This window comes from Pseudonaja textilis, chromosome 17, assembly GCF_049901715.1.
Source record: "Pseudonaja textilis isolate UNSWEBS1 chromosome 17, rPseTex1.2, whole genome shotgun sequence".
NCBI classification, from domain to species: Eukaryota; Metazoa; Chordata; class Lepidosauria; order Squamata; family Elapidae; genus Pseudonaja; species Pseudonaja textilis.
Genome location: NC_142006.1, coordinates 8,854,195 through 8,881,128, shown reverse-complemented (window position 1 = coordinate 8,881,128; position 26,934 = coordinate 8,854,195). Strand labels below are relative to the sequence as shown.

The following is a 26,934-nucleotide window of genomic DNA, read 5'->3' as shown; positions in this document are numbered from 1 at the left end:
TGACATTTAATCCCCTCTGTCCTTCCTAAACATTTGTATAGAATGGGAAGGAGGTGTGTTTGGGTTCTGTTTTTATAGTTATAACGTACACTGAAGATGGCATTTAATTCCGTTGGACGAGGTGCAATGAAAGGAAGTAAAGTAAAGTAAACAGAAGCAGTCCTTATGCTCGGGACAGAAACTTTCCCAAGAAGGGCAAGGTTTTTATGTTCTTTGAATAATACATTTTTTTTAGAGGTGAGGGGAAAAACAGGCCCCCCAAAAATGCAAATAAGGGGACAGGGAGGGGTTAAAAAAAGAAAGAAAGAAAGAAAGAACCAATGATATGCCGTGTTACACACGTGTCAGAAGTAACCGGCCTCCTAATAGAGAATACGTTCTCGCTTTTTAAATACTGTCAAATCGAACCTTTCCAGTTGTAATGGGGGAAACGCAGAATAAATCTGATTAAATATTTATATTTCAGAGTATTAATTAAGAGGATGGAGGGAAGCGGAGGCTGGTGGAAGGGAGGGGAAACCGGCCCATCAAGAGCACCCCAATATGTTTAGCGCGTGCCCAAAAAGACATTCCACAATCAAGTGTGTAAATGTTCCCGAAAAGGGATCCTGAATATTTTATGAATATTTGTCATAAGACAGAAATAATAACCGCTGTGCACAGCTATTAGGATTAATATTTATGCAACCTAGCATGAAATATTCATGGGGACAGAGGAAAAAGCCCACCCAACCCGCCCACCCCAGCAAGGAAGACAAGAAATAATTTACATTGGGTTCGGTTTACCCCACCTGGGTGATGTTTAAAGATACGTTGACAAGGCTGAGTGGGGATACGTCAGTCACTCTCCATGGTGGGTGGGGTGGAAAAGAAAGAAGGAGAGAGAAAAATTGGAGGGAGGGAGAGAGGGGGGGGAGGGGGCCAAGCAGCTGACAGCTCGCAGATTGAGTTTCTGACAGCCTTTTTTAAATAGTTTTTTTTAAAAAACCCTAAATGTCCCTCCTACCATTTTCTCTCCTCTCTCTCTCTTTTCTCTCTCTCTCTCTCTTTCTGTTTTTTTTTTTCCCCCTATTGCCGGAGGCGATTTTGTCTTGCCAAACCGTTCGTCGCTCTCTTTCCATCTGCTGAAATTAAGGAATTAATGAGCAACTCTGCATTTTTGCAATGGTGGCGGGGGGAAGAGAGGAGGGGAGAGAGAGAGAGAGAGAGGCAGGAATGTTTACTGATGATTAAATGATAATGCGGACACCACCACCCCTTCTCCTCCCCCTGTATAATTCATGAGCCAATTAAAGAAAGTGTTAGTTGATTTGATGGGAAGCACAAATACCAAAAAAAAAAATAAAAAAAACCAAACCACCCCACAACCCTCGCATTTAACTAATAGGGAACCGCATCTCCGGCCCGGCTTGCCTGGGCTTTCTCAGATTACCCGGCTAATTGCTCGAATTTATAAGGCTGTGACTGATCGCCATGCATATTTCATTGTTCCCAAATACTTTGGTTGTTTGCATCTATGTCTCTGCTGTTAATATGTCAGCGGCCGGCCAAATTTCCTCGTCCGGTCAGTCAGGAGTTTTCCTCTTAGAACACAGAACATTGAATCACAGCTGGAAGGGACCCTGGAGGTGGTTGAGCCTGGAGAATTGGAGGTGACACTCAGGGCCACAAGCTTCAGCCAAGGGGACAAGGCTGGTGGGTGGTTGCAAAGGGTGGGCACACCCAGAAATTGCGTGCACGCAAACACACACACAGAGGGGGAAAACTACAAATATCTTAAATGTTTCAAAGGGAAGATGTAAAGAAGTAGTAGTCTTCTTCACCTTCACCTTCTCCTCTTCCTCCTCCTCTTCTTTTTCTTCCTCTCCCTCTACTTCTCCCCCTCCCTCCTCCCCAAAATATGTCACATGTATCCTCACAATGTGGTGAGCCGTTGCAGCTGCAACAAACCCCAAAAGTTTGTTCTACTTCCTTCTCTTCCTCCCCATGATTCTGAGTAGAGAGGCTCTAAATTTCATCCTTGTTCTTGTTTTCACTGCAATTCGCTCCTTCCCTTCCGTTCCCTTCCTTCTCTCTCTTTTTTTCTTTCTTTCTTTCTTTCATTCTTTTTTTCCTCCCAGTTTGCCTTCTGCACCTTGGGAACCATTCCCTCCTGAGGCCACTGAGTCTTTGCGTAGCCAACCAACTGAAAGCTGGACGCCACCTGACTCGATCACGGCACTGAAAACCGGAGCCCACCGCCAATGAGCTTTGGCTCCGGGGCGCAAACGAGAGAGCTCTCTGTGATGATGTACTCAACAAATTTGATCCCTGGGCCAAGAATGCTGAAGCCTCCAAAGAGATAAGGCTGATGGTTCCGTTTTTTTTTTTTAAAGAAATACAGTTGACAATTTGGGATGGAGAGGTGAGGAAAAGAAGAAAGAAGGCCAATTGTATTTTTATTTATTTTCCAAATGACCGTTTAGCTACCCTCTGCTCAAGTCTTCGCTGTTCCTAGAGGCAGGAGGAGACATGCTTGCACCTGCAAATATGTTTGTCTTTCGAGCCAGAGAAACTTCCGCAGCTGGGGGGATAGACAAGGCCTCTGCAGGACTCCTCTACCAAAGGCAGCCTGCTGATTAAGAAACAGCAGGACAAATACAGTTTTCCCCACTTTCTTTTCCCATTCCCTTTCTTTCCTGGTGTTTCCTTTCATAGTTTCATGGTTTATAATAAAATTGAATGAAAGTGGGGAAGGAAGGAAGGAAGGAAGGAAGGAAGGAAGGAAGGAAGGAAGGAAGGAAGGAAGGAAGGAAGGAAGGAAGGAAGGAATAAGATAAGAAAGGGAATGAAGGATGGAGAGAAGGAAGGAAGATAAGAGGGAGGGAGGGAGGGAGGGAGGGAGGAAGGAAGGAAGGAAGGAAGGAAGGAATAAGATAAGAAAGAGGGAATGAGAGAAGGAAGGAAGATAAGAGGGAGGGAGGAAGGGAGGGAAGGAAGGAAGAAATACGTTCTCAAAACATACCCCTTGACAGACCTCCCAATTCTGAACACAATTTATCCTTAGGGTGTTAAATATATTGTTCTTATTGGGTTGTGGGAAAGCAAGCTGAATGATAGCACCAGATTTTTAAAGTTTTGGTGGGAGGGGTTAAATATACTAATTGGATTTTATGGATTTTTTTTAATGTACCAGTGAGAGCTGCATAATTGCTTGAGCAGACTACATACACATAATTGTACATTTATTAGTGGCCATATAATATATTAATATTTATTTGCATTATAATGCCAACTTGTAAAAATAAACATACTGTGTATATCTTAATACTCCTTGCCAAAGATTGGTTGGTGAATTAGGATAATATTCTCTCTCTATTAGCTTTTTTCTTTTCTTTTTTCCAAGGCAATCATCTATGCCACCGTTTCAGAACGGTGAATCTGGGTTGGTCAGATCCTTTCACTATGTCTCACCAGTCTTCCAACGTTGGAGGGGCTGCCGTCAGCAGGCTCTCAACGTGCTCCCTTAGTTGCATTCTGGACCGAAACTCAGGGGCTGTTGTGGAACCCATAGCCAAGCTGCAGAAAAATGGGAGCTCGACCTGAACGCGGGAGAGCGAGCCATTCGTGTGAGGACCCTGCCCTTTTTTTCTCCTTGTATAGGAAAAGAAATCGTACTGAACCTGGGGGCGGGGTTAAAAAGAGGCATCAGCCTAGAATCCCTACATAGCTGTCTAAGAGCTGAGAATGGAATACACCAGTGTGCACTCTCTCTCCCTCCCTCTCTTTCTCCCTCTCTTTCTCCCTCCCTCTCTCATCTCTTTCTCCTTCTCTTTCTCTCTCATCTCCCTGTCTCTTTCTCTGTCTCTCTCATCTCTCTTTCTCCCTCTGTCTCTCTCTCTCTCTCTGTGTCTCTCCCATCTCTCTCTTTCTCCCTCTCTCTCTCATCTCTTTCTCCTTCTCTTTCTCTCTCATCTCCCTGTCTCTTTCTCTGTCTCTCTCATCTCTCTTTCTCCCTCTGTCTCCCTCACCTCTCTCTTTCTCCCTCTCTCTCATCTCTCTCTTTCTCTCTCCCTCTCTCTCTCTGCCAACTGCTATTCCGTCTAGGTAATCAGATCCCCGTTAATTAATAAAACGGTCAGGTTAATTGTCCCAGTCTGGACATCCTTATCCAGTTTGTAATACTAACCCTCCAGCACTTTCTCTCCCCCTCCCGCCCTTTTGCTTCCAGCTCAATTAACTTAATGCTATGCAAATGAGCAGCTCTCCTTGCCCGTTAGCTTCTAGCCCGGCGAATGTTAATAGCATAATTGGGCCTTCAGTAAGGTAATTAGACACGATTTCTTCCATTAGTCTTACAAGCCTAATTATTGTTGATGAGAGAGTGGGGACTACATCTCGCCACCGCGGGCTAGGCAGGGCATCTGGGTTAAAGCAAATATAGACAAAACACCGACAACTCCACACAACCCTCAAGATCTATAGCTAGGTCGGAGAGGAAGTGGAGAGGAGGAGGAGGAGGAGGAGGTGGTGGTAGGGGTAAAGGCAGCCTGACCCACCACCAGCGAGGAGATGTGAGAGCAAGGGGGGCTGGGGGGGAGCGCAGGAAATTTGGCAATCCCTACCAATGTAGCCGGGGAAAGGATACGCGTTTTGTGAAGTCCTTGATGGTCCCTGAGCTTGGTGGTCTTCTTGAAGACGTTTCATTGCCCAACTAGGTAACATCATCAGTGCTAGAGAGTGGGGTTTGTGGAGGAGAAAGTGCAAGAGGAGGAGGAGGAGCAGGAGGAGGGGGTGGAAGAGGAAGGATTGTGGTGTCCTTGATGCTGTCTGAGCTTGGCTGTTTATTTGCAGATATTTCACGACCCAAGTAGGTAACAGCATCAGCACTAGAAGAGAGTGGAGTTTATGGTGAGGAGGAGGAGGAGGAGGAAGGCAACAATTGTAGGGTTCTTGGTAGTCTCTGAGTTTGCTTGTTTTATTATTATTATTGGTTAACCTTTAGTGAGATTCACAGCCTTTGGGGCTGGTTGATAGCTCAACAGCTCGAGTCCTAACTAAGGACCTAAGAATTGTGGTTGTTGTTATTATTATTATTATTATTTCTTCTTCTTCTTCTTCTTCTTCTTCTTCTTCTTCTTCTTCTTCTTCTTCTTCTTCTTCTTCTTCTTCTTCTTCTTCTTCTTCTTCTTCTTCTTCTTCTTCTCTTCCTCCTCCTCCTCCTCCTCCATCATCATCTCCTCCTCCTTCTTCCTCTCTTCCTTCTCCTTCCCCTTCTCCTTCCTGCCCTTCTTCCCCTTCTCACTTAGAGCCAACCTTCGTTGGCCTTTCGACAACTTCCCCACGCAACCCCGGACGGGAACATTTTTCGCTGGGCTTTAATTAAGTCACGTCCTTTTCATTTCCACCTGCCTCTCGACGGCTCTCAGAAGAGAGCAGGTAAATGTTAAGAGGGGGAAAGGCTTGGAGGATTTGAAGTTGGGTGATCTTTTCACCAAAAACCTCCCTCCCCAACGCAAAGCCCGGTATGCCTGCGGAATAGATATGCCACAATAAGTATGCCGGCCCACGCCTGGCAAACTCAGAGATAATGGCAGCCTGCGAAGGTCACGGAGGTTTTATTAGCTCAATTAATGGAGGTGTAAGATAAGGCTAATGCCGAACTCTTCAAATGGCTAAAGGAAAAAACCCGGTAGTAATAGAGTTATTAACCTCTCCCAACCGTTGGATTCGGCAGCCTGCTTCCTACGCCGTTTTCCAGTTCAGGTCTCCATTAATAGGCATTATCTTTAATCTACCCTGAAAACTAGGAGCGGAGACAGGAAAAGTCCAAATAATCATCAAGCAGCAGGAAATAAAATCCCCCATTTTCTTTCTACTGGACCAGTTTTGAATTTTTTTTCTTTTTTTCCCTTCCCCTTCTCTCCTTCATCCTAGACTTAAGTCGAAAAAGCAGGAAAAGAAAGAACAGAAAGCGATCCCCTTTCGATCCCCGTTTTGAGTTTTGGTCCTCAACGACGGACTGACAACAGTTGGCTTAGTGACTGCTCAAACTTACGACAGCGCAGGGGGTAGAAAAAGGACTGTTTTTCCCACTGAGGACCGTTTCGACATCCTTACGGGTCACGGGATTGGCCTTCGGAGGCTTGACGGCTGACTCGCGTTTATGACAATGCCGGGAAAACTTAACAACCGTTTGAGTCATTTAAGAACTGGAGTGATTCACTTAAACAAACGCAGCAAGGAAAAGGGGGCCAAACTAATTTCCCACGTAGCGACCTAAATTCTGGGCTCAGTTGCGGTCATACGCTAAGGACTTACCTGTTCCAAGCCATTCGTTTAGTGACGGTCCAAAGTCACAACTGAGAAAAAGTGACTTGTGACCGCTGCTCACACTTAACAACCGTTGCAGCCTCCCCCTGGCCGCGTAATCCAAATTTGGATGCTTGGTTCATACTTACGATGGCCGCAGTGTCGCCGGGGTAGCGACCTTCTGACAAGCAAAGTCCGGATTCACTTAAGGACCGTGTGACTAACTTAACAACCGTAGCGCTTCACTTAACAACAGGGACGAGAAAGGTTGTAGAGCGGCGCAAAAGTCCCTTAGCAACCGTCTTTGTTTGTAATTTGTAATTGTTTTGTATCACAATTTCCATTTCTGTATCGAGCAGTGTGTTTTCTACGTGTCGAAAGTGTTAAACTATAAACATCGTCATAATCATTATAATCAGGTACATACAAACATATTCTATCTATATAAAAGATAGAAATGTCACTCAGGCATCATCACGAAATCTCCAGAACCGTAAAGCCTACAAACTTGCCATTTGGCCCGTAGGTTCCTCTTGGCTTCTAGGGGCTCAGCTAAGAAAGGATTATTTTTCAAAATGACCCTCAGAGCATTTAGAGTATTTCCTATATTATTATTATTATTAACATGCTCTGATGCTAAGGAGTTCGACTCCCCCTCCCCACCTGAAAAGAAATCTCTTCCAACTCCTCCTTATTTTCCTCCCCTAAAACTAAGCCCGACCACATAGTTTCATAGCGAAGCACGGCTATTGAGCTAGTATAAGATAATATTAATCATTAGAAAGTATGCTACCTTCCCTATTGACATCAATTATATAACCATCAAAATATTTACAGATCAGTTTTTCCTTCTCACGTTGTCCATATTTCCGCACAAATCCGTCCATCTAGCCTCTGTTACCTATCGACTAGCCATTTGTAGAAAAGTTCCCATGTTATAAAATATTCCCAGTCTCCCTTTTCTTTCATTTTTAGAGTTAGCCTATCCATTTCTGCGCATTCCAGAATCTTTTTGATTATATTACCATCGGTAGGGGTTTCTTCATCCCGACACCCACCGCCAGCACTTAGCAAAGTGCCTTGTTTTGCAGATGAATTTTATTGAACAAAATCTACCTGGGAGGGAGGAGCCGGGTTCCTCTCGGGGAAACTCCAAGCCAAATAAATCCTGGCTGAGGGACGTCCTGATTACTCACCGTATTGGCCCTCATTTTGACTTGAAGTCTTTTGTTTCAAGAAGAAAAATAAAAATAGCCCTTTAGTCAGAGGGCTGACCTCATCCCTCATTCCGCGGTGAATTCCAACGGCTAATTTGATGCCAGGATAAACCAGGGGAAATACAACTTATATTTCCCCTTTTTTTTCCCCTCTCCCCGTGGCTCCATAGATTCCTGCCTTTGCTTGCTTGACCCAGGCCGGATTCTAACACCTTTTTCCGAGGCGATAAATTATTCCGTTCTTCGCCTGAGGCGGATTGCAGAATGCCTGGGATGGAAGCTGCTCTTTCTGCCTGTTTTATGATTACATATTAAGAAATTTTATAGCCCAATTTGTTTCTTCTGGTTGGGAGAAAAAATTTCTCTCAGCCTACTTCACTCAAATAACTTGATCCCCCCACCACTTTCTTTTTTTAACATTCTTCCCGGCTATCAATTATACCGACTGCCTTTCAGTCTTTCTTTCCATAAATTGAAAGAGCCCAGAGACTGAAGCTGTGGTCCCTGCTATATAATTTAGTAGTATTTGAGGCAGGTTTATGAGATGGAAGTCGGATAAAACACGGGATCTGAAGGGCCGGCCATTTATCACTTCTAAGAAAACAGGCTTACGGGTTGATATCCTGACAGTAATTCTGGTTTTGTTTTTGTTTTTTTAATTTTATTTTATTTTTGATCAACCAGAGAGGCCAAAACTGCCCATCCCAAGGCAGAATAAGAAGGAAGCCTTTTCGCCAATAACATTGTTTGGCCTTGCATGTAAATTTATTTTAATCTAAATTTCAGCAACCCTAAAAATGAGCAATTCGTTTGATATACACCCACCTGCTTCAGGTACTAGATTGATTCCTTAGCCCTAATTCTATTTCAGGAGGAGTTTTCCCCACCCACCCTTGGTGTTAGAAACAGGTTGAGTGTTTTGTAACCTGTGTCAGAAGTAAGTGATTTACAGCCCTGGCTTCTAAGGAGTAAGCTAGGTGTGATTTTACAAATGGTTCTTTTCTCAACTCCTTTTCATGACAGGGTTGCAGCTGGAAGGCCAGGTCTGACGTTCCAAGAAACACGTGTAGGTGTTGTCGTCTACCTGACATTCAAAAGAGACAACCGAATAACCCAAAAGGGAACGAGGAGACCAGAAGGCCTCCTCACCGGGTGAGCTGAGATTCACGCAAGACGGGCAATCAAGAAGGAAACAATATCCAAACCAAGGAAGTACTAAACCAAGCAACGGTACACAACGGCCTGAAAGAAATAAAGGAGCTACCAAGAAGACTCCCACCAATGCTGGTAGAGCAAGTAACTAGTACATACAATGAGACCAACCCCGCTCTCTTCTAGAACTGATGGTGTTACCTAGTTGGGTGAAGAAATGTCTGCAAGAGAACAAGCTCAGAGGGCACCAAGGACCCTTCAGTCCTCCTCCTCCTCCTCATCAACATCATCCCAAATCCCACCTCCTTCTAACACTGATGATGTTCTCTAGCTGAGTGGAGAAACGTCTGCCAGAAAACAACCGAGCTCAGAGAGCACCAGAGGATCCCACGCCCCTCCTCCCCTGTCTCCTCCTCCAAACCCAGCTCCCTTCTGGCACTGATGACGTTCCCTAGTTGGGTGGAGAAAAGCCACCCAGCTCAGAAGCCACTCTTCTGAGGTGAAGGGAAGGTGGGAAGGGGCCCAGTTGGTAAGAGTTGAGGCTGCTAATCCTCCAGGTGAGGAAGAAGAGAGCGGTTACCTGTTTGGATAAATCCCAGCGCCTGGCATACGTTTGGCTTGGTTTTCATCTTTTGGGAAACCATGAAGGACCCAGCCTCGAATGTAGCAATCCACCCTGTTGATCCGTCTGGATAGGAGTTTGATGACCACCTTGTCTGGCACTAGAGGAAGGAAAAGAAAAGATTAGGAGGAGGAGGAGGAGGAGGAGGCCGGCCGTCGATCGAGAACACGAACCGAAGCAGCGAACAGCATCAATGAAACCATCTTTGGTCCTAATGTTAACATCTTAGCATCCCACACGAACGTGCTGATTTGGAGTGAAAAGACATCCTTCGGGGGGCCATTGGCATGTACCCATTTCATATAACTGCTCCTCTGCGACTTGGGATGGGCAGACGGGTTGATCCCAAGTCAGGGAGATAACAGGGAGCCTTCAAGACCGACCGTCCACGATAGCCTTCCAGGGCTGACTGAATCCCCTTGGAAAGGGAAGGCAGGAAACGTTACGGATTCTCCCCCCTAAGGAAGTCATCTAGCTGGACCAAGAACCTAGGCATAGAACGCAGAGTAACAGAATTGGAAAGAGGCCCTACAGGCCTTCTAGTCCAACTCATGCAGGAGACCCTATGCCATTTTGGACAACGGGTGGTCCGGTCTATTTTTGAAAACCTCCACTGATGGAGCCCACACCATTTCTGGAGAGAAGCTGGTTCCCTTGATGGTTCTCACTGCCAAGAAATTTCTGTCATGCCCCTGTCGGGGTCTAAGTCCAAGGAGGACGATGAACAGCTAACACAGGGAATGGGAGTGTGGCTCTGTTGGCTGTGGAGGGAACTGGGGAAGGGCAAAGTCCAGCTGGGCAGAGAAGGAAAGAGGTAGAACAAGTGATGGGAATTCAGAGGAAGACTCAGGCCCACCTCCTCTTCATCTTAGGGCACGCAGGGAGGAACGGAGAAGAGAGCAACGTGGGTTGCATGGCTTACGGGGGAGGAAAGGGCCCTGATTCCCTTCATTAGCCACACCTGGGAAGGGAGTTTAAAAGAGATACATGCTGAGTGCGGTGTTGGGAACAAACATGAGTTTATCTTGTGTTTACTTTGCTTATTTGCATTCCTGGCATCCTCCCAACCATACTGAATTACTGCCATTCCTTCACATCTGGATTTCTTCCTCTTGCCCTGCCGGACTAATTACCTCATTTTGCCTTGATTGGACTTGATAGTTACAGTTTCTGTTGACCACATTTTGGACTTGATTCTCTGCAGCCAAAGGCTGTTCCTGGGAGAGTTTTTCTCCAGCCCAGAAAGTAACCAGGACATTTGGGGCCAAAATTGGAGCTATTAAAGGGACTCCTACTACTGATTATCTGACTGTGTTGCCTTTGTGCCACGCCCCAGGTCATCACATTCTCCTTGATTCTAGGTTGGATCTCTCTTTAATGATCTTCCACCCATTACTCGTTGTCCAGAAAGACCCTCTCTGTGATGGAGCCTCATCCCTGCAGATATAAGACTGGCCTCCACCAAGACCCTCCTTCGAAAGTCCCCGAAGACGTGGTTTTGCCAAGGTGACCCCAGAGTCAAAGGGAGGCCATCAAGTGGCCTGTCTGATTGTTGTCACCCAGGGTGGTGGTTTTTATACTGGGCTTTTATACTTGGCCATATAAATTTCCTTAATAAAGAAGTGCAGAGAACAGCAGTGAAGGTGATTAGGAGACTGGAGGCTAAAGTGTTTGATAAATGATGGAACAAGGCACATTAGTTTAACCAAGAGAAGGATTGGGGTGACACCACAGCAGTCTCCCACTATCTCAGGGGCTGCCCCAAAGAAGAGGGGTGTGAATGTATCCTCCAAAGCCCCTGAGAGGCAGGACAAGAAGCAACAGATGGAAACTCATCAAGGAGAGAAGCAACCTAAAACTAAGGAGGAACTTCCTGACAGTGAGAACAATTAGCCAGTGGAACGATTGGCCTCCAGAAGTTGCGTGTGGAGGTTTTCAAGAAGAGGTTGGGCAACCAACCATTTGTCTGACATGGTTTAAGGTCTTCTGCTCAAGCAGTGGGCTGGATTGGAAGACCTCTAAGGTCCCTTCCAACTCTGTTCTTCCGGGAATAAACAAAATGCAAGCTTCCTTTGAAGGGAACAAACAAGACGGCTCGCAACCCGCCACGCTGGAGCCGTAACCTCTCCGGTGGGCTGCCTAAACCAGGCAGAAAACTACCCGCCTTCCATTTTCGCTGTTAACAACAACAAACAGGCAAGGCGCAACTCAACGGCGGTGATGAGGTTGTCAGCAACGCCGGCTGGCCAACGCCGTCTGTTGCCACGAGGGTAAACGAAACAGCTTCTCCTGCACCGCTTGGCCGCAAGCAGATGAGAAGCTGAGCTCAGAAAGGTCTGATGAAGTTGTCAGCTGCCAAGGCTTTCAAGGGATCAGGACGGACCCAAATTTCAAGCCGTCGGGTTTCTCTTTTTAATCCTAATGAGGGGGGGAGCTTTAGCCTCTGTCTCAAGGTAGGTTTTTGCAACTCTTCTGCTGTTGGGCCTTGCCTGTAAGATGACCCTAAGGACTAGAAACCCGGGCTTTAAAGAAAGAAAAATTAAGGAAAACTGATAGTGGACTAGCTAGCTGTTCAGTTACGTGCCTCTCCTATCCAGGCCTCCCCTTCCATGTGCCTCGGTGTGCCATCAAAGGGGGCCCCAGCGTTGCCAAAATCACATCGACAACACCCCCGAATCTCAAACTGCTTTCCAGGTTCTCAAACGGCATCTTAGCATGTGTGTGGTTGTGTGTCCATGTCCGAAAGGGCTCGCTCTCCGAAGGCTGAAAAGGTGGATCTGTAACGAACTTCAAAATCGTACCCGATGCCGTGAGCCGAAAGCACAGATCTATAATGAGAACCAGAACAAAAGCACCACCCCGATGCTCCCTTCGCTCCAGTCCGATTTGAAGCTTTTTGCTCAATATCTTTGCTCTCTATAAAGATGGAGGGGCTTTTGACATGTATTGACCTGCCTTCTAAACTTATAAAATCCTTGATATTCATGAGTCGTGCGATGGGCTACTTGGGACAAGGCTGGGAGGAGCTGTCTGTTCCTTACTTCTGAAAGTTGGAGGGTTCTTTGATACCCTGGCCCACTTAGTTTTCTTCCTTCTCTTAGATACGTTTCCCCCACTCCCCAAACTCCTTCCCCCAGTAGGTCTAAAGCCTTCCATCATTAATTCAGATGCCTGAGGGTTGAACTCAGGGTTTGACAGTTAACATCTTGCCCTAATTACCAGCCTACTGCCAAGGGCTACTTCTTAGTGCCTTGACTTGTCATCTCTAAATTCAGCAAAGCGCAAGAGCAGAATACCTGCTTATTCCACAAAGGTCAGGTTCATTTAATGTTATTGGAATCCTCCAGGGAGGGGAAAAAAAAAAAAAACACCCACCCTTCTTCCTGCTGACCACAAAGTTTGGAAGAGTTCTTTCTTTCACGAAACGCGTTGGGAGATAGACTAAGGCCTCTTGCTTATGGAAGGTTTCTTCCTAAAAATGAGGCGGGACTTATGGGTATTGTAGCTTCGGTAGGTCTGCATGAAACCAACCTGGGTGAAAGCGGAAGGCAGGAATCCATCCAGTAGCGGAAATGAGCAAAAACTTAAACTGGAGCAACATCTCCTATTGAAGGGGCTCTCCAAGGTGCTGAACTGCTTCCATTCATTGTTTGTTGCGCATTTCTTCAGATCTTGCCTAGCATCCTGGTGGTTATTAACAAATCCCTAATAGCCATCCATAACAAAATTGTGTGCAGCTCCGTCTTCACATATCCATATTTTTTCCTTTGTTTTGTGTTTTGTTCTGTTCTGATTTGTTTTGTCTTGATCCGGTTCTGTTTTGTTCCTGCTTCGGTTTGTTCTCTCTGATTTGTTTTTGTTTTCCTTAAACCATGGTTTGGGGATCTGTCCCCAGATTCACACATAACCCTCTGCCCAAACCAAACAATTCCAGGCATTGGAAATGTCCGGGAAATGTCTCTTAAGCATGCCAGCTTTAAACATTGAAGGGAAGAAGGGGGGGGAAATAAGACCCAGTACTAATTTTCATTGTAATACTTTCAGGATACATCTGTCCTGAGGCCAATGGGTCATCTTTAGAAGATGTCATAAACTGGCCTCTTTACAAGCCGTTCAAAAAAACAACCACCACCAAGTCATAATTTCAAACTGGCGAGGTGACGAGAGGTCACGATCTTTGCATTCACGGCCTCCTTCTGTTTTGAGAGATAATTTGGGTGGAAACATGGAGGATCTGCTCAGAATCTCTTCCCACCTGTGACGGTCTCAAGGGAACGGCCTTTTCCGATCCTTCCACAGAGATAAACCTTCTTGGGGAGCTTCCTTCCACCCTCAACGAAAAGGTTGAGTTTGCCCCAAGCCTACCTACTACAAGAGTCCTACTCCTTTGTGCTTTTTCCAAACGGATATTCTTTTTTTCCCTCTCCTGCCATTTTTTTCTTCTTCTTTTGATCTCTCCATGGGAGTCTTTCTCTTCATTTCTTGCTTTCCTTGAGCCGAGGCTTCTGGAAGATGCCAGCTTTGAAGAGCGCTTCTGAAACCTCCCCTCGTCTGGAAGACCGCTTGACAGGGGCTGCATGCAAATGGCGGTCTCCGTTGGAAACCGAAGTTCAGAACCCTTTCAAACTGCGGTCAACATAATAACAAGCACAGGAGATATCGAAGGCCATCGTTATTTTCTTGACGCCGCTGCTGTTTTTCCAGGCTTTTGAATCCAGCCAACTGCGGCTCTGCTTAGCGCATTGCCTGTGATGAACGCGACATCAGCCATGAAGGGAGAACTGGCTTGGCGGAGCAGCTTTTATCGATTATCTAGTGCCACCTCATGGCGGTACAAACTTCCTACAAGATAAGGCGAAAGGTGGAAGGTAGAATTATAGAATAGATTAGAGTAGAATAGAATATGGAGTAGAATAAAATAGAATAGAATAGAATATAGAATAGAATTAGAATAGAATAAGGAATGGAATGGAATAAGAGTAAGAATAAGAATAGAATAGAATAGAATAGAATAGAATAGAATAGAATAGAATAGAATAGAATAGAATAGAGAATAGAATAGTAATAGGTATAGGTATAGGTATAGGTATAGGTATAGGAATAGAATAGAATAGAATAGAATAGAATAGAATAGAATAGAATAGAATAGAATAGAATAGAATAGGGAATAGAATAGTAATAGTAATAGGTATAGGTATAGGTATAGGAATAGAATAGAATAGAATAGAATAGAATAGAATAGAATAGAATAGAATAGAATATGGGATAGGATAGAATATGGGATAGGATAGGACAGGATAAAATATATACACACATACACACGTGTGTATATGTGTGTGTGTACATATATGTATACACATACACACACATATATATGTTTTCTTAAGTTTTCGTGGGTACTTACATGTATGGTATTCAGCTTTGTTCAGGTATTTTCCCACGTCATTATAGTTGTGCTTTTAAAGTTGCAGCAACGTTTCGGCAGAATCTCATCTGCCATCATCAGGCTTCTGTATAGTGCCAAAACGTTGCTGCAACTTTAAAAGCACAACTATAATGATGTGGGAAAATACCCGAGCAAAGCTGAATGCCATACACACACACACACACACACACACACACACACACACACACACACACACACATAATGTGTATATGTGTTTGCATACACTTTTGAGATCAGGCAACAGAATTTCATCTTTAATGTGTGTCAGTGTCCCCATAGTAAAAAATGACAATAAAGGTTATCTATCTATCTACCCACCTACCTACCTATCTATCATCTATCTATCTATCTATCTGTCATCTTTCTTTCTATCTATTAGTAATACAGTAATCTACCTATCCCTCATCTATCTATCTATCTATCTATCTATCTATCTATCTATCTATCTATCTATCTATCTATCTAAAGTATCTATCTATCATCTATCATCTTTCTATCTTTCTATCCATCTACAGTATTTATCTATATCTCATCTATCTCTCATCTATCTATCTATCTATCTATCTATCTATCTATCTATCTATCTTATATCTCATCTATCTAATCCTACCTACCTACCTAATGTACAGTATCAATGTAAACAAAAAAACTAGAAAAAAGATCCAGAATAGCCTATAGAAATATAAACATTCTCCCGACTACCAAATTTTACCTCCAGAAGGAAAAACACTTTGGCTGTTTCTCCTTAACAATTCCCACGAGAGAGAGAGAGAGAGAGAGAGAGAGAGAGAGAAAGAAAGAAAAAAATTGTTAAAAGTTTTGATGCAGTGCTTGGAAGCTGCCATGCATCCCAAGCGATATTTCAAAACTATCCTCAAGAGGGAAGCCAAAGGCCCCTCTTGAAAACGCGTTCATAAAATGGGCTGGTTTTTTTTTAAAGAGCCCCAAATAAATTGCCTGCCAATTCCCCCCCGTTTGCTGGAGACCCCCAACCCAACTTTCAGGGCAGAAGGACCTCAATACGCAGGTAAAGAGAACTTGGGAAAATAAAAAGAAACGCCAATTTGTTTATTTGCTCTGATTTTGGATTCTGCATAGGGCTGTTTGGGTGAGTGAATATTTTAAAGAGAGAGAGAAACGGAGGGAGGGAGGGAGGAAGAGAGAACAGGATTTTTCCCTCTAGTCTACCATCTCTCTCTCTCTCTCTCTCTCACACACACACACACACACACACACAGACACACTGAGGAAGTACGACTATCCAGCCCTTACAGCTTGTGAAAAATTAAACTCGACGGATTCAAACTGTCCTATTTCCACATCAAAAGGGAAGGCGCGCTGAGCTCTTCCCAAGTTATCATCAAACGCCAGCACCCTAGAAAGTTTCATGAAAAAAAGAAAGAGGAAAAAAGAGAGAGAGAGAGAGAGAGAGATGGGGGAGAGACGAGAGCCAGGAGCTCCCCTAAGCCCTCTGCCCCTTACCAAAGCCTCCGCCGTCTCTCTTTCTTTCTCTTTCTCTCCTTCACCTAATTATACCCTTGTGAGTTTATTAATCAACTTGTAAATTATTTACCAAGTAGCCACGCGCTACTACAAACACACGGAGGAGGAGGACCAGCGGAGGCAGTGGGGGGGCGGGGGGGGGAAGAAAACTCCCAGCAAAAGTCCCCGAGGATTTCTTAGGATGTTGAGGCAGCGTGTGATTTTATTTTCTTTCTTTCTTTCTTTTTTTTTTTTCATCAAATAAAGAAGAAATAAAACCCAAGCTTTCCTCTCCGACAGAGAAATTTACCTAGCCTTTCAACTCACAGAGAGGCTGGGTAAGCTATGTCTTCTCAAATAGGTATGTGTGTGTGTGTGTGTGTGTGTGTGTACATACACACACAGACACACACATATATATACATACATACATACATACATATACACACAAGTATACATACACAAACACACACACACACTCACAAAATGTAGCCGCGGGGGAGGGGAATAAAAAGATTTGCTCTCAGTTAGAGACTTTTTAGAGATTGAGGTAGGGGTAGACTTTTTTGGGGGGGAAGGGAATATTTTTTAGTACATTTCCTTTCTTTGTTGAGCAGTGTGCTCTCTAGGTGTCCAAGATGTTAATATACAAATATCATCGTCATATATATATATAATATATATGTATATGGAATCATGCCCAACAAAAATGTCTCAGGTTTCAGGTCTGTTTGTTGTCTCATCGTATTTTCCAGCCATGTGTGTATTTTCTTCCAGCAGGGGTAGATGTTGAGGGTGAAGCAAAGCAATCCAACTCTGATTACCTGTTATCTGTTAGATGACCCCAAGTCTCCCTTGTAGGTCCCAAACGGTAGATTATCCCTCCTGGGATAATCCGCAGGAGGTGGTGAGTTCTAGTCCAACCTTAGGCATGCAAGCCAGTTAGGTGATTCTGGACCAGTCCAAGGGAGACAGAGAATTCTAGTCCACCTTAAAGCTGGGTGGGTGGCTTTGGGATAATTCCCCAGGAGGTGGTGAGTTCCAGTCCTGCCTTAGGCACGAAAGCCAGCTAGGCGACCTTCAGATGGATGACTTGGGCTAGTAATCCTTCTCTCTCAGCCCAACACACCTTACAGGGATGTTGTTTGGGGGAAAATAAAGAGTTATTTGTAGAAATATTTCCCATTAGTAAGAAAAATAAATAAAACACCCCACTTGGAGAATTAAGCTCAGAATTCATAAAGAAAAATGATCGTGGACTCTCTATTATTAATTGGATTCGTCTTATGGGGGGCCTGTCCCCAGGAACAACCATGGCAATTCCATTTTCTTTCGTCCTCTCCCAAAAAGCTGCGGGATACGCACTTCCACAAATCTGTCACCCTTCTCCCTACCTGGCCATCCTCCATCCAGGTACGGTTTAATGAACTTCCCCAGTTTGGTGTCGCCAGTAGCGGCTTCCTTAAGCATTTCCTCGCAGCAAACTGAGAGAAAGGAGATACGGAAAAAGGCAAGGTTAATTTTTAGAAAAAGGAGGGAGGAAAAAAAAAAGAAAAGAAAGAAAAGGGAGGCAGGAAGGGAGGGAGGGAGGGAGGAAGAAAGGAAGAAGAGGTAAGGATGGAAGAAGAGATAGGCATGGGAGGGAGGAAGGAAGGAAAGGGGAGCTCAGTGGAGAAAACGGAGAAACAGATAAGATTGATTTTTCAAAAGGGGAACGAACAGAAGAACAAGAAAGAGGGAGAGAGGAAAGATGGAAGGAAGAGAAAGGGAAGCTCAGCTGAGAAGAAGGAGAAACAATTTTTTAAAAAGGGGGGAAAAGAAAAGAAAAAGTAAGACAGGAAGGGAGGGAGGAAGAAAGAGAAAGAGGAACTCAAACGGAGAAGATGGAGGGGAGAGCAGAATGACCAAAAAAAGAAAAAAGAAAAGCTAGATGGAAAAAAAAGGACACTGAATAATATATTTAAAAAACCCCTGGGGTTTCAAATAGTTTTCCATCAGGTTCCTTTCTCTCTCTCTCTCTCTCTCTCTCTCTGTCTTTCTGCTTTTTTTTTCATTTCATTTTGTAAGTTCGAGAGAGAAAGATACTAATCAAAATAAGAAACAGGCAGGAGTGAGGTGATCGGTTCTCCCAGGTCATAAACTTATAATTGCTGAAGGAACTTGTTGAGAAGAAGATCTGAGGTTTGTTGGAGGGAAAGTTCTCCCAAGCACTCAAAACTCCTGGGATGCTGCTTTAGTTGTCTTCTCCAATCTTTGTTTTTCACATTTGAACAGCCCACGGTAGGGTGAAATCACCTCAGTTTGACTTTAGGGAGTTTACAAATCCCTCCGTATAATTTCTGGGGTAGAAGAGGTAAATTATTGACTTCCTGGGGGATTTTATTTGCAAGTCAAACTTCTAGCCAGAAGAACGCTTGACGGTTCTCCAACGAAATATCAAGGGGCTCCATCCCTGCAGGTTTTCAAGGAGAGGCTGGGCAGCCATTTTGTCCCGAATGGCCTAATTCAGGGGTCTTCAAACTTGACAGCTTTAAGCCTTGTGGGCTTCCAACTCCCAGAATTCCACCTCCAGTCAGGTTAGCTCGGGAATTCTGGGAGTTGAAGTCCACAAGTCTTAAACTTGCCAAGTCTGAAGACCTCTACTCTAGAGTAACTCTTTCTCAAACCTGGCGCAACTTTTAAGATGTGCGGACGTCCGCTCCCAAGATTCCCCAGGGCAGCTTGCACCTCCCTTAACAAAAGTCTTGCTTAGGAATGGAAACTGTGGTCATAAACCGAGGACTGCCCCCAACAGGGGAAAAGACTGCACAAAGGAAACACAAAGAAGAATATTTATGGAACACAAACCGTTGATGAGCCCGTATTTCTGAGCTAGCAAGGCCGCCTGCAAACTTTTTCCGGAACCTGGAGGTCCACACAGAAGAATCCGGGCTGAGAAGGGACTGTCTGTATGAGGCGGCTGTCTCACGTGTGACAGAACTATTAAGAAAAAAACAATGGAAGAAAGAAAGAAAGAAAGAAAGAAAGAAAGAAAGAAAGAAAGAAAGAAAGAAAGAAAGAAAGAAAGAAAGAAAGAAAGAAAGAGGCAGAAAGTGATACTGACAAGGACATTGGGGCAAAGAGTTTCCCAGTTATGAACACAGGGATGGAGTTTGGCTCCCTCATGACTAGAGAGAACCTGGCCACAAAGCTATTCCTGTTACTCATTCTTAAGAGTGGCATAAACGGAGCTGCAAATTGTCCTTTCATTTCTGCTGGGTCCCATTTTGTAACCGTCATACAGCGCTGATATTTCATCACCCAACTAGGTATAGTGTCATCAGTGCCAGAAGGGAGTGCAGTTTGTAGGAGGGAGGAGGAGGAGGAGGAGGAGGTGGTGATGGAGATAATGACTGTGGGGTCCTTGCAGGTCTCTGAGCTTGGTTCTTTTCTTGCTGGCATTTCATGACCCAACTATATAACGTCATCAGTGCTAGAAGGGAATGGGGTTTGGGAGGAGGAGGAGGAGGAGGAGACGATGACAACTATGGGGCCCTGGGTCTTCTCTGAGCTTGGTTGTTTCCTTACAGATATTTCATGACCCAAGTAGGGCCCATCATCAGGGCTAGAAGGGAGTGGAGTTTGTTCTCTTGTTTATATATAGATAAGCAGGTATTAACACCAGACAAACAATCAAGAAGAAAACAATACCCTACCCAAGGACCTGCCAAGGAGCAGTGGTTTGCCCTATCAGTGTTGGTGGAAGTGTTCCTGGTCATTTTTTGATTAGCGGCTTCTTGTTGTTTGCCGTTAGCTTGTTTGTCTGGATTGGTAGTTCCTTCCCTGGAATATTGTTTACTGCTTCATTGTTGGTCTAATATACTAATATTGGACTTCATCTCTGCTTATCTGGGAGTAGATTTCTGGTAATGCACATTTAATACATATCAGGAATCTGTTCCTTATCCCACTACAGAAATTATCTCTCCAGAGGTTCCCAATTCTCTATTTCACACACTGCCTCCCTTGCTGGCGAAAGAAACTTGCTGAAGTTTTTCAAATTTACAGATACAGTCCAAACCCTGATTCCAAGTTGCTCCCAGTTTAAGAGCACAAGTTGAACTGCGAGCAAACATCAGCTAAGCAATCCCAGTTTATGTCTCTTCTTCCCGAGCCGGCATATCCAAGATACAAAGATTTCAGGCTAACCAGCCTGCTTACAAATGATGCTTAATTTGCAATAAATAACCAAGTTAATTAGAAGTAATGATCCCCTAGACTCCACTTCTAATTATTCTTTTAAAAAAAAGGAAAGAAAGTAGATGCCTTCGCTGGAAAAAAAAAAGAGAGAGAGAGAGAGAGAGAGGGAGGGAGGTTTGTTTATTTTTTATCATTCCACTTTTCAATTTCTCTCACTGCATTATTAATTAACGATAATTAATATTCAGGCTGTGCGCATGCATTTGCAATCCGAGGCATGAATTGTTTATGAACGATGATGTGAACTTTTAAATTTAATTAAGTAATTTAGAAGTAATTAATTTGTAAACTTCAAATGTAAACTTCGGCTGGCTTTGTTTTCCTTAAAAAAAAAAAAAAACAGAGGCCTTGAAATTAGCGAGAGGCCTTTTGCCAAACGCATTAAACATGGAGTGAAGTTGGATGAAGAGGCTATCAGCGGCAGACGGTTGGCAGTGGAGCAATTATTATTATTATTATTATTATTATTATTATTATTATTATTTTAAAAGGCTGACTTTGGAGCAAGAGATTTCTCCTGTTTTCCTACTGAAAAAGCCACGTTCAAACCTCAGGCAACAGACCAAACCGAATGAGACGGTGTTCCTTCCTTGAGGGGATGCCATGATGCTCTCTGCCTCTTAGGATTTGGGTCTGTGGCAGTATTTGTCGACCTTGGCAACTTGAAGCTGGGTGGATTTCAATTCCCAGAAAGCAGGTGGTCTGGGGAACGCCGGCTCGATGGTCAGTAAGGGCGAGAGGGATCTTGGGAATCCTAGCGGGCGGTCGCTTCCATACGAGCCAGCCGTGTGCTGCAGCAGCCAAAACTGCCAATGCAATCCCAGGCTGCGTTAACAGAGTGCCAAGGTGCCTTCCAACTCTGCTATTCCGTTAATTTGGGGAGCCGAAGCCCACCCACCTTCAAGTGGCCAAGGGTGAGACACGCTCATCTACTGGTTGATGCCACTCCATCCCAAGGACGATTCACACGTACAACCTCTTCCCACCTTGCCAGAACGCGTCTGCACAGGGCTGGTCTGCGTTGATCAACTTGAGGGACTTCCCGAAGGACTGGACTATCCCTGGGAAGTTTCGATGATATTCCAGCAGCCTCTGAGCCGTCTCCTTTTCAGAGATGCCCTTAGGTGCCTTCAGACGCCAGCGGATGTTGTCGTCGGTGGGCCAGTCGAAAGTCGTATGATACACCTCTGGGATAAAGACCACGCGTGAGATGGACTCGGCTTAAATCCTGAAACAATATTTAACTTGCAGACTTGCAATCTTATTCTTGGAGAATATTTGGAACACCGGAGAAATATAACAACGGGGATGTTTCTTTGTATTTGCTCTTCTAGGAAAGAGGATAACGTAGCACCCACAAGTTGGGAGGACGCCAAAACCCAGATAAGCCTCGACCAAGAAAATGCACGCTTTGCTTCCAGCAAGGAGCCCTGTGCAAATGTCCTTTATATCTTGTTTTCCCAGCTGCAGCTAATGAAGGGAATCAGGGCCTTTTTCTCCCCCGTAACCCATGTTGCTCCCTTCTCCGTTCCTCGCTGCGTGCAAAGGATGAAGAGGGGATGGCCCTGGGTCTTCCTCTGAATGCCCAGCCGGACTGTGCCCTTCCCCAGTTTCCTCCACAGCCACCAGAGCCACACTCCCACTCCCCGTCAGCTGCTCGATCTCCCCCTTGGAATCAGACTGCAACAGGCGCGTGACACTATTCTCCAAACACGTGACAGGACCAGGCGGAAGCGGGATCCTTTCCAAGGTCAAACGGGGACGCTTTGCCTCCCCTACCCCAAATATTTTCTTTTGACGTTGTCACTTTCCCAACCAACATCAACAGTGGGGAAAAAATCAAGGTGTACCTCCGGTGATTTCATCCACTCGCTTTCCCAAATTCCGCTCAATCAGGACGATGTCGGGAGCATAGAGCACCACTGGTGGGGGGGGAAAAAGCCAAATAATTTAGGAAAGCGTTTCCGATGCAGGACTGAAAATTGGGGGTACTGTTCCCCCCCCCTTTCCCCACGTGCTTTCAGATCCAATCAACATTGAGGTTTCTCCTGGGTCTGGTAAAGGCAGTCCTCGGCTTACAACAGCTCATTTGAAGGTACGATAGCACTGAAAGAAGGAACCGACGGCCGTGTTTCAGACTTACGGCCTTTGTAGCATCTCCATGAGCACGTGAGCAAAACCCAACTCATATTTACGATGGTCGCAGCGTCCCTGGGGTCACGTGGTACCCCTTTTGCAACCTTCCGACGAGAAAGGGAAGCCAGATTCGGTTAAAGACCGTGTTGCAAACTGAACCACGGGAGTGATTCTCTCAAGCACAGTGGCAAGAAAGATACGAAAAACAGGTCAAAGCTCAGTCAGCATCTGACTGGCTCAGGAACAAGGAACTTTTGGGCTTGATGGCCGTCATAAGCCGAGGATTACCTGTAGTGGCAAGCACATTTACGGCAGCCACAGTTCAAATGTTATTGGATATGAACTGGGAAGCATTCCAAGAGAATTTGAGAAGGCGAAGTCCATACCGACATGTCTAGGAATGATACCGTGCACTTGTAAGGACCTGGCGAAGTCTCGGCTGTCAGGAATTCCTTCCAGAATCCAACCCTGAAGGATAAGATGTGCAAAATTAATCCCTCACGCTAAAGAGCGCCCGCAGAACAACGGACGCAAAACACAACAGAGGGACAGTGAATTTGAGTAGATAGTTTTAAAATAGATAGGATAGATGATAGATGATAATTACACAGAGAGAGATGATAGAGGAGAGAGAAGGATGGGTGGATGGACACAGAAATATGGATGGATGGATGGATGGATGGATGGAAGGAAGGATGAATGGAAGGATGGATGGATGATATAGATAAGAGGGAGTTTAGGATGGTAGACACAGATAAGATAAGATAAGATAAAATAAGATAAGATAAGATAGGATAGGATAGGATAGGATAGGATAGAGATAGATAGATAGATAGATAGATAGATAGATAGATAGATAGATAGATAGAAACATAGATACAGAGAGAGACACAGACAGACAATGAGAAGACAGGAGGGATGGAAGGAAGATAAGTGGGAAAGAGGAAGGGAAGGAAGGAAGGAAGGAAGGCGTGGAGGGAATAGAAGGTAGATTGACAAACAAGTTGTCTATAATTAAGCCCATTTCAAAGTGCAGGGCTAATGCATTATAAATCAGCCCCTCTAAGGACAGATATATGGGTCACTCTCTCCCTCTCCTACCCCGCCAAGGTTCCTCCGTGCCGAGAGCCCGGCCTAGCCCTAATTAGACTACATTATCCACCGGCTCGACACTTCAGTCAAACATCCACCGCCAAGGTGGTTTATTGATATTCCGCTGGGCTCCCTCGGCCGAACCTCCCCACCCCCTCCAGCCCCCCCCGCCCCCCCCCCCAGCGGCCGGCTTCTGTTTTATCCCACATCAAAAGGGCCTGGATGCTCAGGGCATTCCTGCCTCCCCCCCCACCCGCTGCCTCCCCACGGGGTGGGGGGGCTGCCTGGCGCAGAGCCGGAGGTCTGAAACAGCTGCGAGCAGATGTGGGATCACAGGAGGGGCCACTTCCAACAGATGTTGGAGAGGGGAGGGGAGGGAGGAGAGGAGGAGGAGGAGGAGGAGGAGGGAGGGAGGGGGTAGGAAGAGAGATGGAACTGCAGGGTGTGGAACGAGTTATATATTGATTATATATTGACCACGGCTCCCACCTTTAAAGACTCATTAATAAGCCCTTCCGATCGGGAGGAAGCTGTGGGGCTGGAGGACCCTTCTACAGGTTGTCCTCGGCTTACGACCACAAGCCCGTGGCCTTGGTTGTTAAGCGGGTTTTGCCCCCTCCTTCTTGCCACCAGCATCCCTGCGGTCGCCATGCCGGTAAGGCGATTCTGAAGTGAATCCGGCTTTTCCTCCTGCCGCAAGCTTTGGCTTCTCAGAAGGTTGCAAAAAGGAGACGATGCGATCCCCGGGACATTGGCAACAGTCGTATGTATGAGCCAACGGTTGCCAAGCATTCTCCTCCCACATATGGCCACATGACTGTAACCTTGTTGCTTGTATCCTAATGATTTTTATTGTTTCCTAGTATGATTTGATTGCTTATTGTACCCTAGGACCATCATTAAGTGTTGGACCTGATGATTCTGGACTCTTGATGAATGAATCTTTTCTTTTATGTACACTGAGAGCATTTGCACCAAGACAAATTCCTTGTGTGCCCAATCACACTTGGCCAATAAAGAATTATTCTATTCTATTCTATTCTATTCTATTCTATTCTATTCTATTCTGTTCTGTTCTGTTCTGTTCTGTTCTGTTCTGTTCTGTTCTGTTCTATTCTATTCTACTCTACTCTACTCTACTCTACTCTACTCTACTCTACTCTACATTCTATTCTATTCTATTCTATTCTATTCTATTCTATTCTATTCTATTCTATTCTATTCTATCCTTCTGACAGCTATTTCAAAACCAAGTTGGAGCTTCCGGCTAAGGCAGAATTTTTCTTGATGCCTATACATTTATTTGGCTGAGCCGCGGAGGAGGTAAAGCCACCTGACGAACCGTAATGCGCAAAGATGCCGGAAACGTTTGGCCTGCGAGCTGCCAGCTGCAGGACTTAATGCCCGTGGCCCTTGCGCTTCAAGACACACACACAGACACACGGTTGTGATCGCTGGCGCTTCTAGCGGCATTTGCATTAGGGGAACCAGCCCTCTGGGGGTACTTGGCAGCCCCATCAATCAATACAAAGGGGGTCCCTTGGAGGTTCCAAGCGACAGCGTTAAACCCCAGCGTGTCCAACGCAACGGGCGGTGGCACGAAAGCCAACACAACGGCAAGAGGTGGGACAGAAAGCCGGGGCAATTAAGGCTGGCCGAATGGCACCAGGAGGAGAAATAAAAAGCAAAAAAGCAGAAAGGAAGAGTAGCCGGCAGGCTCACTTCACACAATTTTTTGGCATTTGTTTTTTTATCTTCCGGTGTGATACACACACACACACACACACACAGAGCTGCCTTCGAAGTCTCCCGCCATAAATCTGGCCGGAGGTTTTGAAGGGACGGGGAAACCTACCATCTCTGCAAGGTCTGCTTCCCCCTTTTAAAGCTCTTTTGCTTTTCCTTCCCCTTGGGGTGGGAACCGAACGTGGGGCGCCTTCGCTGGCCATGAGGGCACGTGAATCTCGGGATCTGCGGAGACGATTCCCCGATTTGCAGAACGGATCCCGCAAAAGGAACGCCACCCCGCCTGGATTTTCAGGGTCCTTCTGAAAATCTATATATCCCCCTGGGTGTGACAGAGCTGAGCTTGGAAGGGGGTTTTGTGTTTTAGCGCCTAGAACAATCGTAGGGTTGGAAGAAGGGGCCTTGGAGGTCTTCTAGTCCGACCCGCTTCCTCTACCCTTCTGGACAAAGGTCCAAACTCATCCCCTCCTGTTTCTCCTTAGTTCTAGGTTGCTTCTCTCCTGGGTTGGTTTCCATCCCTTGCTTCTCGTCCTGCCTTCGGGGTCTTTCATCCCACCCACCCCCGTTTATTGGGGCAGCCCCTCAAATGTGGGTTCGAATCTCAGGCCCTCCCTGGGCGAGCCACCGGTTGTACCTACGTTGCAGAGGCAATCGTCAAGCTTCAGGCGTTCCCCAATCAGCTGGGCCCACAAGCCGTCAGGGACGTTCTAAACCGTGGTTAAAGACAGAGAAGGAACAGGCGAGTTCAAGGGAATTAGAGCCAAACTCAGTGTAACTGAGAAATAGGCCAATTTTGATTATTATAAAATATGGGGAAAGTTTTTATCACTGGCGGGAAACTAGGAAGAATAAAAAAAATATTAAAAATGATTAATGTCTATGTATATATTATATACGATGTATATGAAATGTAAATACGTATTATTCTTTATATCTATTAGCGATGTAAGACAACTGGGTCTGTCAGGATGATTGCACCACGTCCACTGTTTTTAAATGTCTTTTTCTTTTTTGTGTGTGTTTGTTCAATTAAAAAAAAAAAAGTAAAATAAAAAGCCAATCAAGACACCGCCAAGGACCCTCCTGCCCCCCCAGACAGGCCAAGCTCCGCCCAGCCTAGAATACAAAATGAGAGCAAACCCCAGTCTTTCTAGCACTGATGAGGTTACCAAGTCGGGTGATGAAAGGGCTGTGAGAAAAGAACCAAAGTCAGAGAGCACCTGGGACCCCAGAATCTCATTCTCCTCTGCTGCACAAACCCCACTAGCACTGATGATATTACCTAGTTGGTAACAAAACGTCTTCAAGAAAACCCCCATGCTCAAAGAGCACCAAGTTGTCATCCTTCTCTTCTTCTGTTCCTCCACCCCACAAACCTCGCCCTCTTCTAACGTTGATGATGCCACCTAGTCTGCAAAAAGCTCAGAGAGCATCAAGGACCCCCAGAGTCCACCCCTAAAAAACACCTAGCCGTGCTTCCTCTAGGCGAGCAGCCATCAAACCGAAGTAGG

At 45.3% G+C, this 26,934-nt stretch overlaps 1 protein-coding gene across 2 annotated transcripts in view; it reads right to left on the bottom strand.

Annotated features, from left to right (window-relative positions):
- Positions 1-26,934, bottom strand: part of AK8 (adenylate kinase 8) — a 44,413-nt gene that overhangs the window by 5,072 nt on the left and 12,407 nt on the right. The window contains exons 5-11 of one of the 2 annotated variants that reach the window (XM_026712447.2): positions 26,062-26,130; positions 22,972-23,053; positions 22,300-22,371; positions 21,436-21,636; positions 19,058-19,189; positions 17,605-17,694; positions 9,241-9,382 (exon numbers count right to left, since the gene is read on the bottom strand). In XM_026712447.2, the coding sequence (XP_026568232.1) occupies positions 9,241-9,382; positions 17,605-17,694; positions 19,058-19,189; positions 21,436-21,636; positions 22,300-22,371; positions 22,972-23,053; positions 26,062-26,130 (788 nt within the window). The remainder of the gene's footprint in view (positions 1-9,240; positions 9,383-17,604; positions 17,695-19,057; positions 19,190-21,435; positions 21,637-22,299; positions 22,372-22,971; positions 23,054-26,061; positions 26,131-26,934) is intronic. The other variant, XM_087914289.1, reaches the window with a different exon arrangement.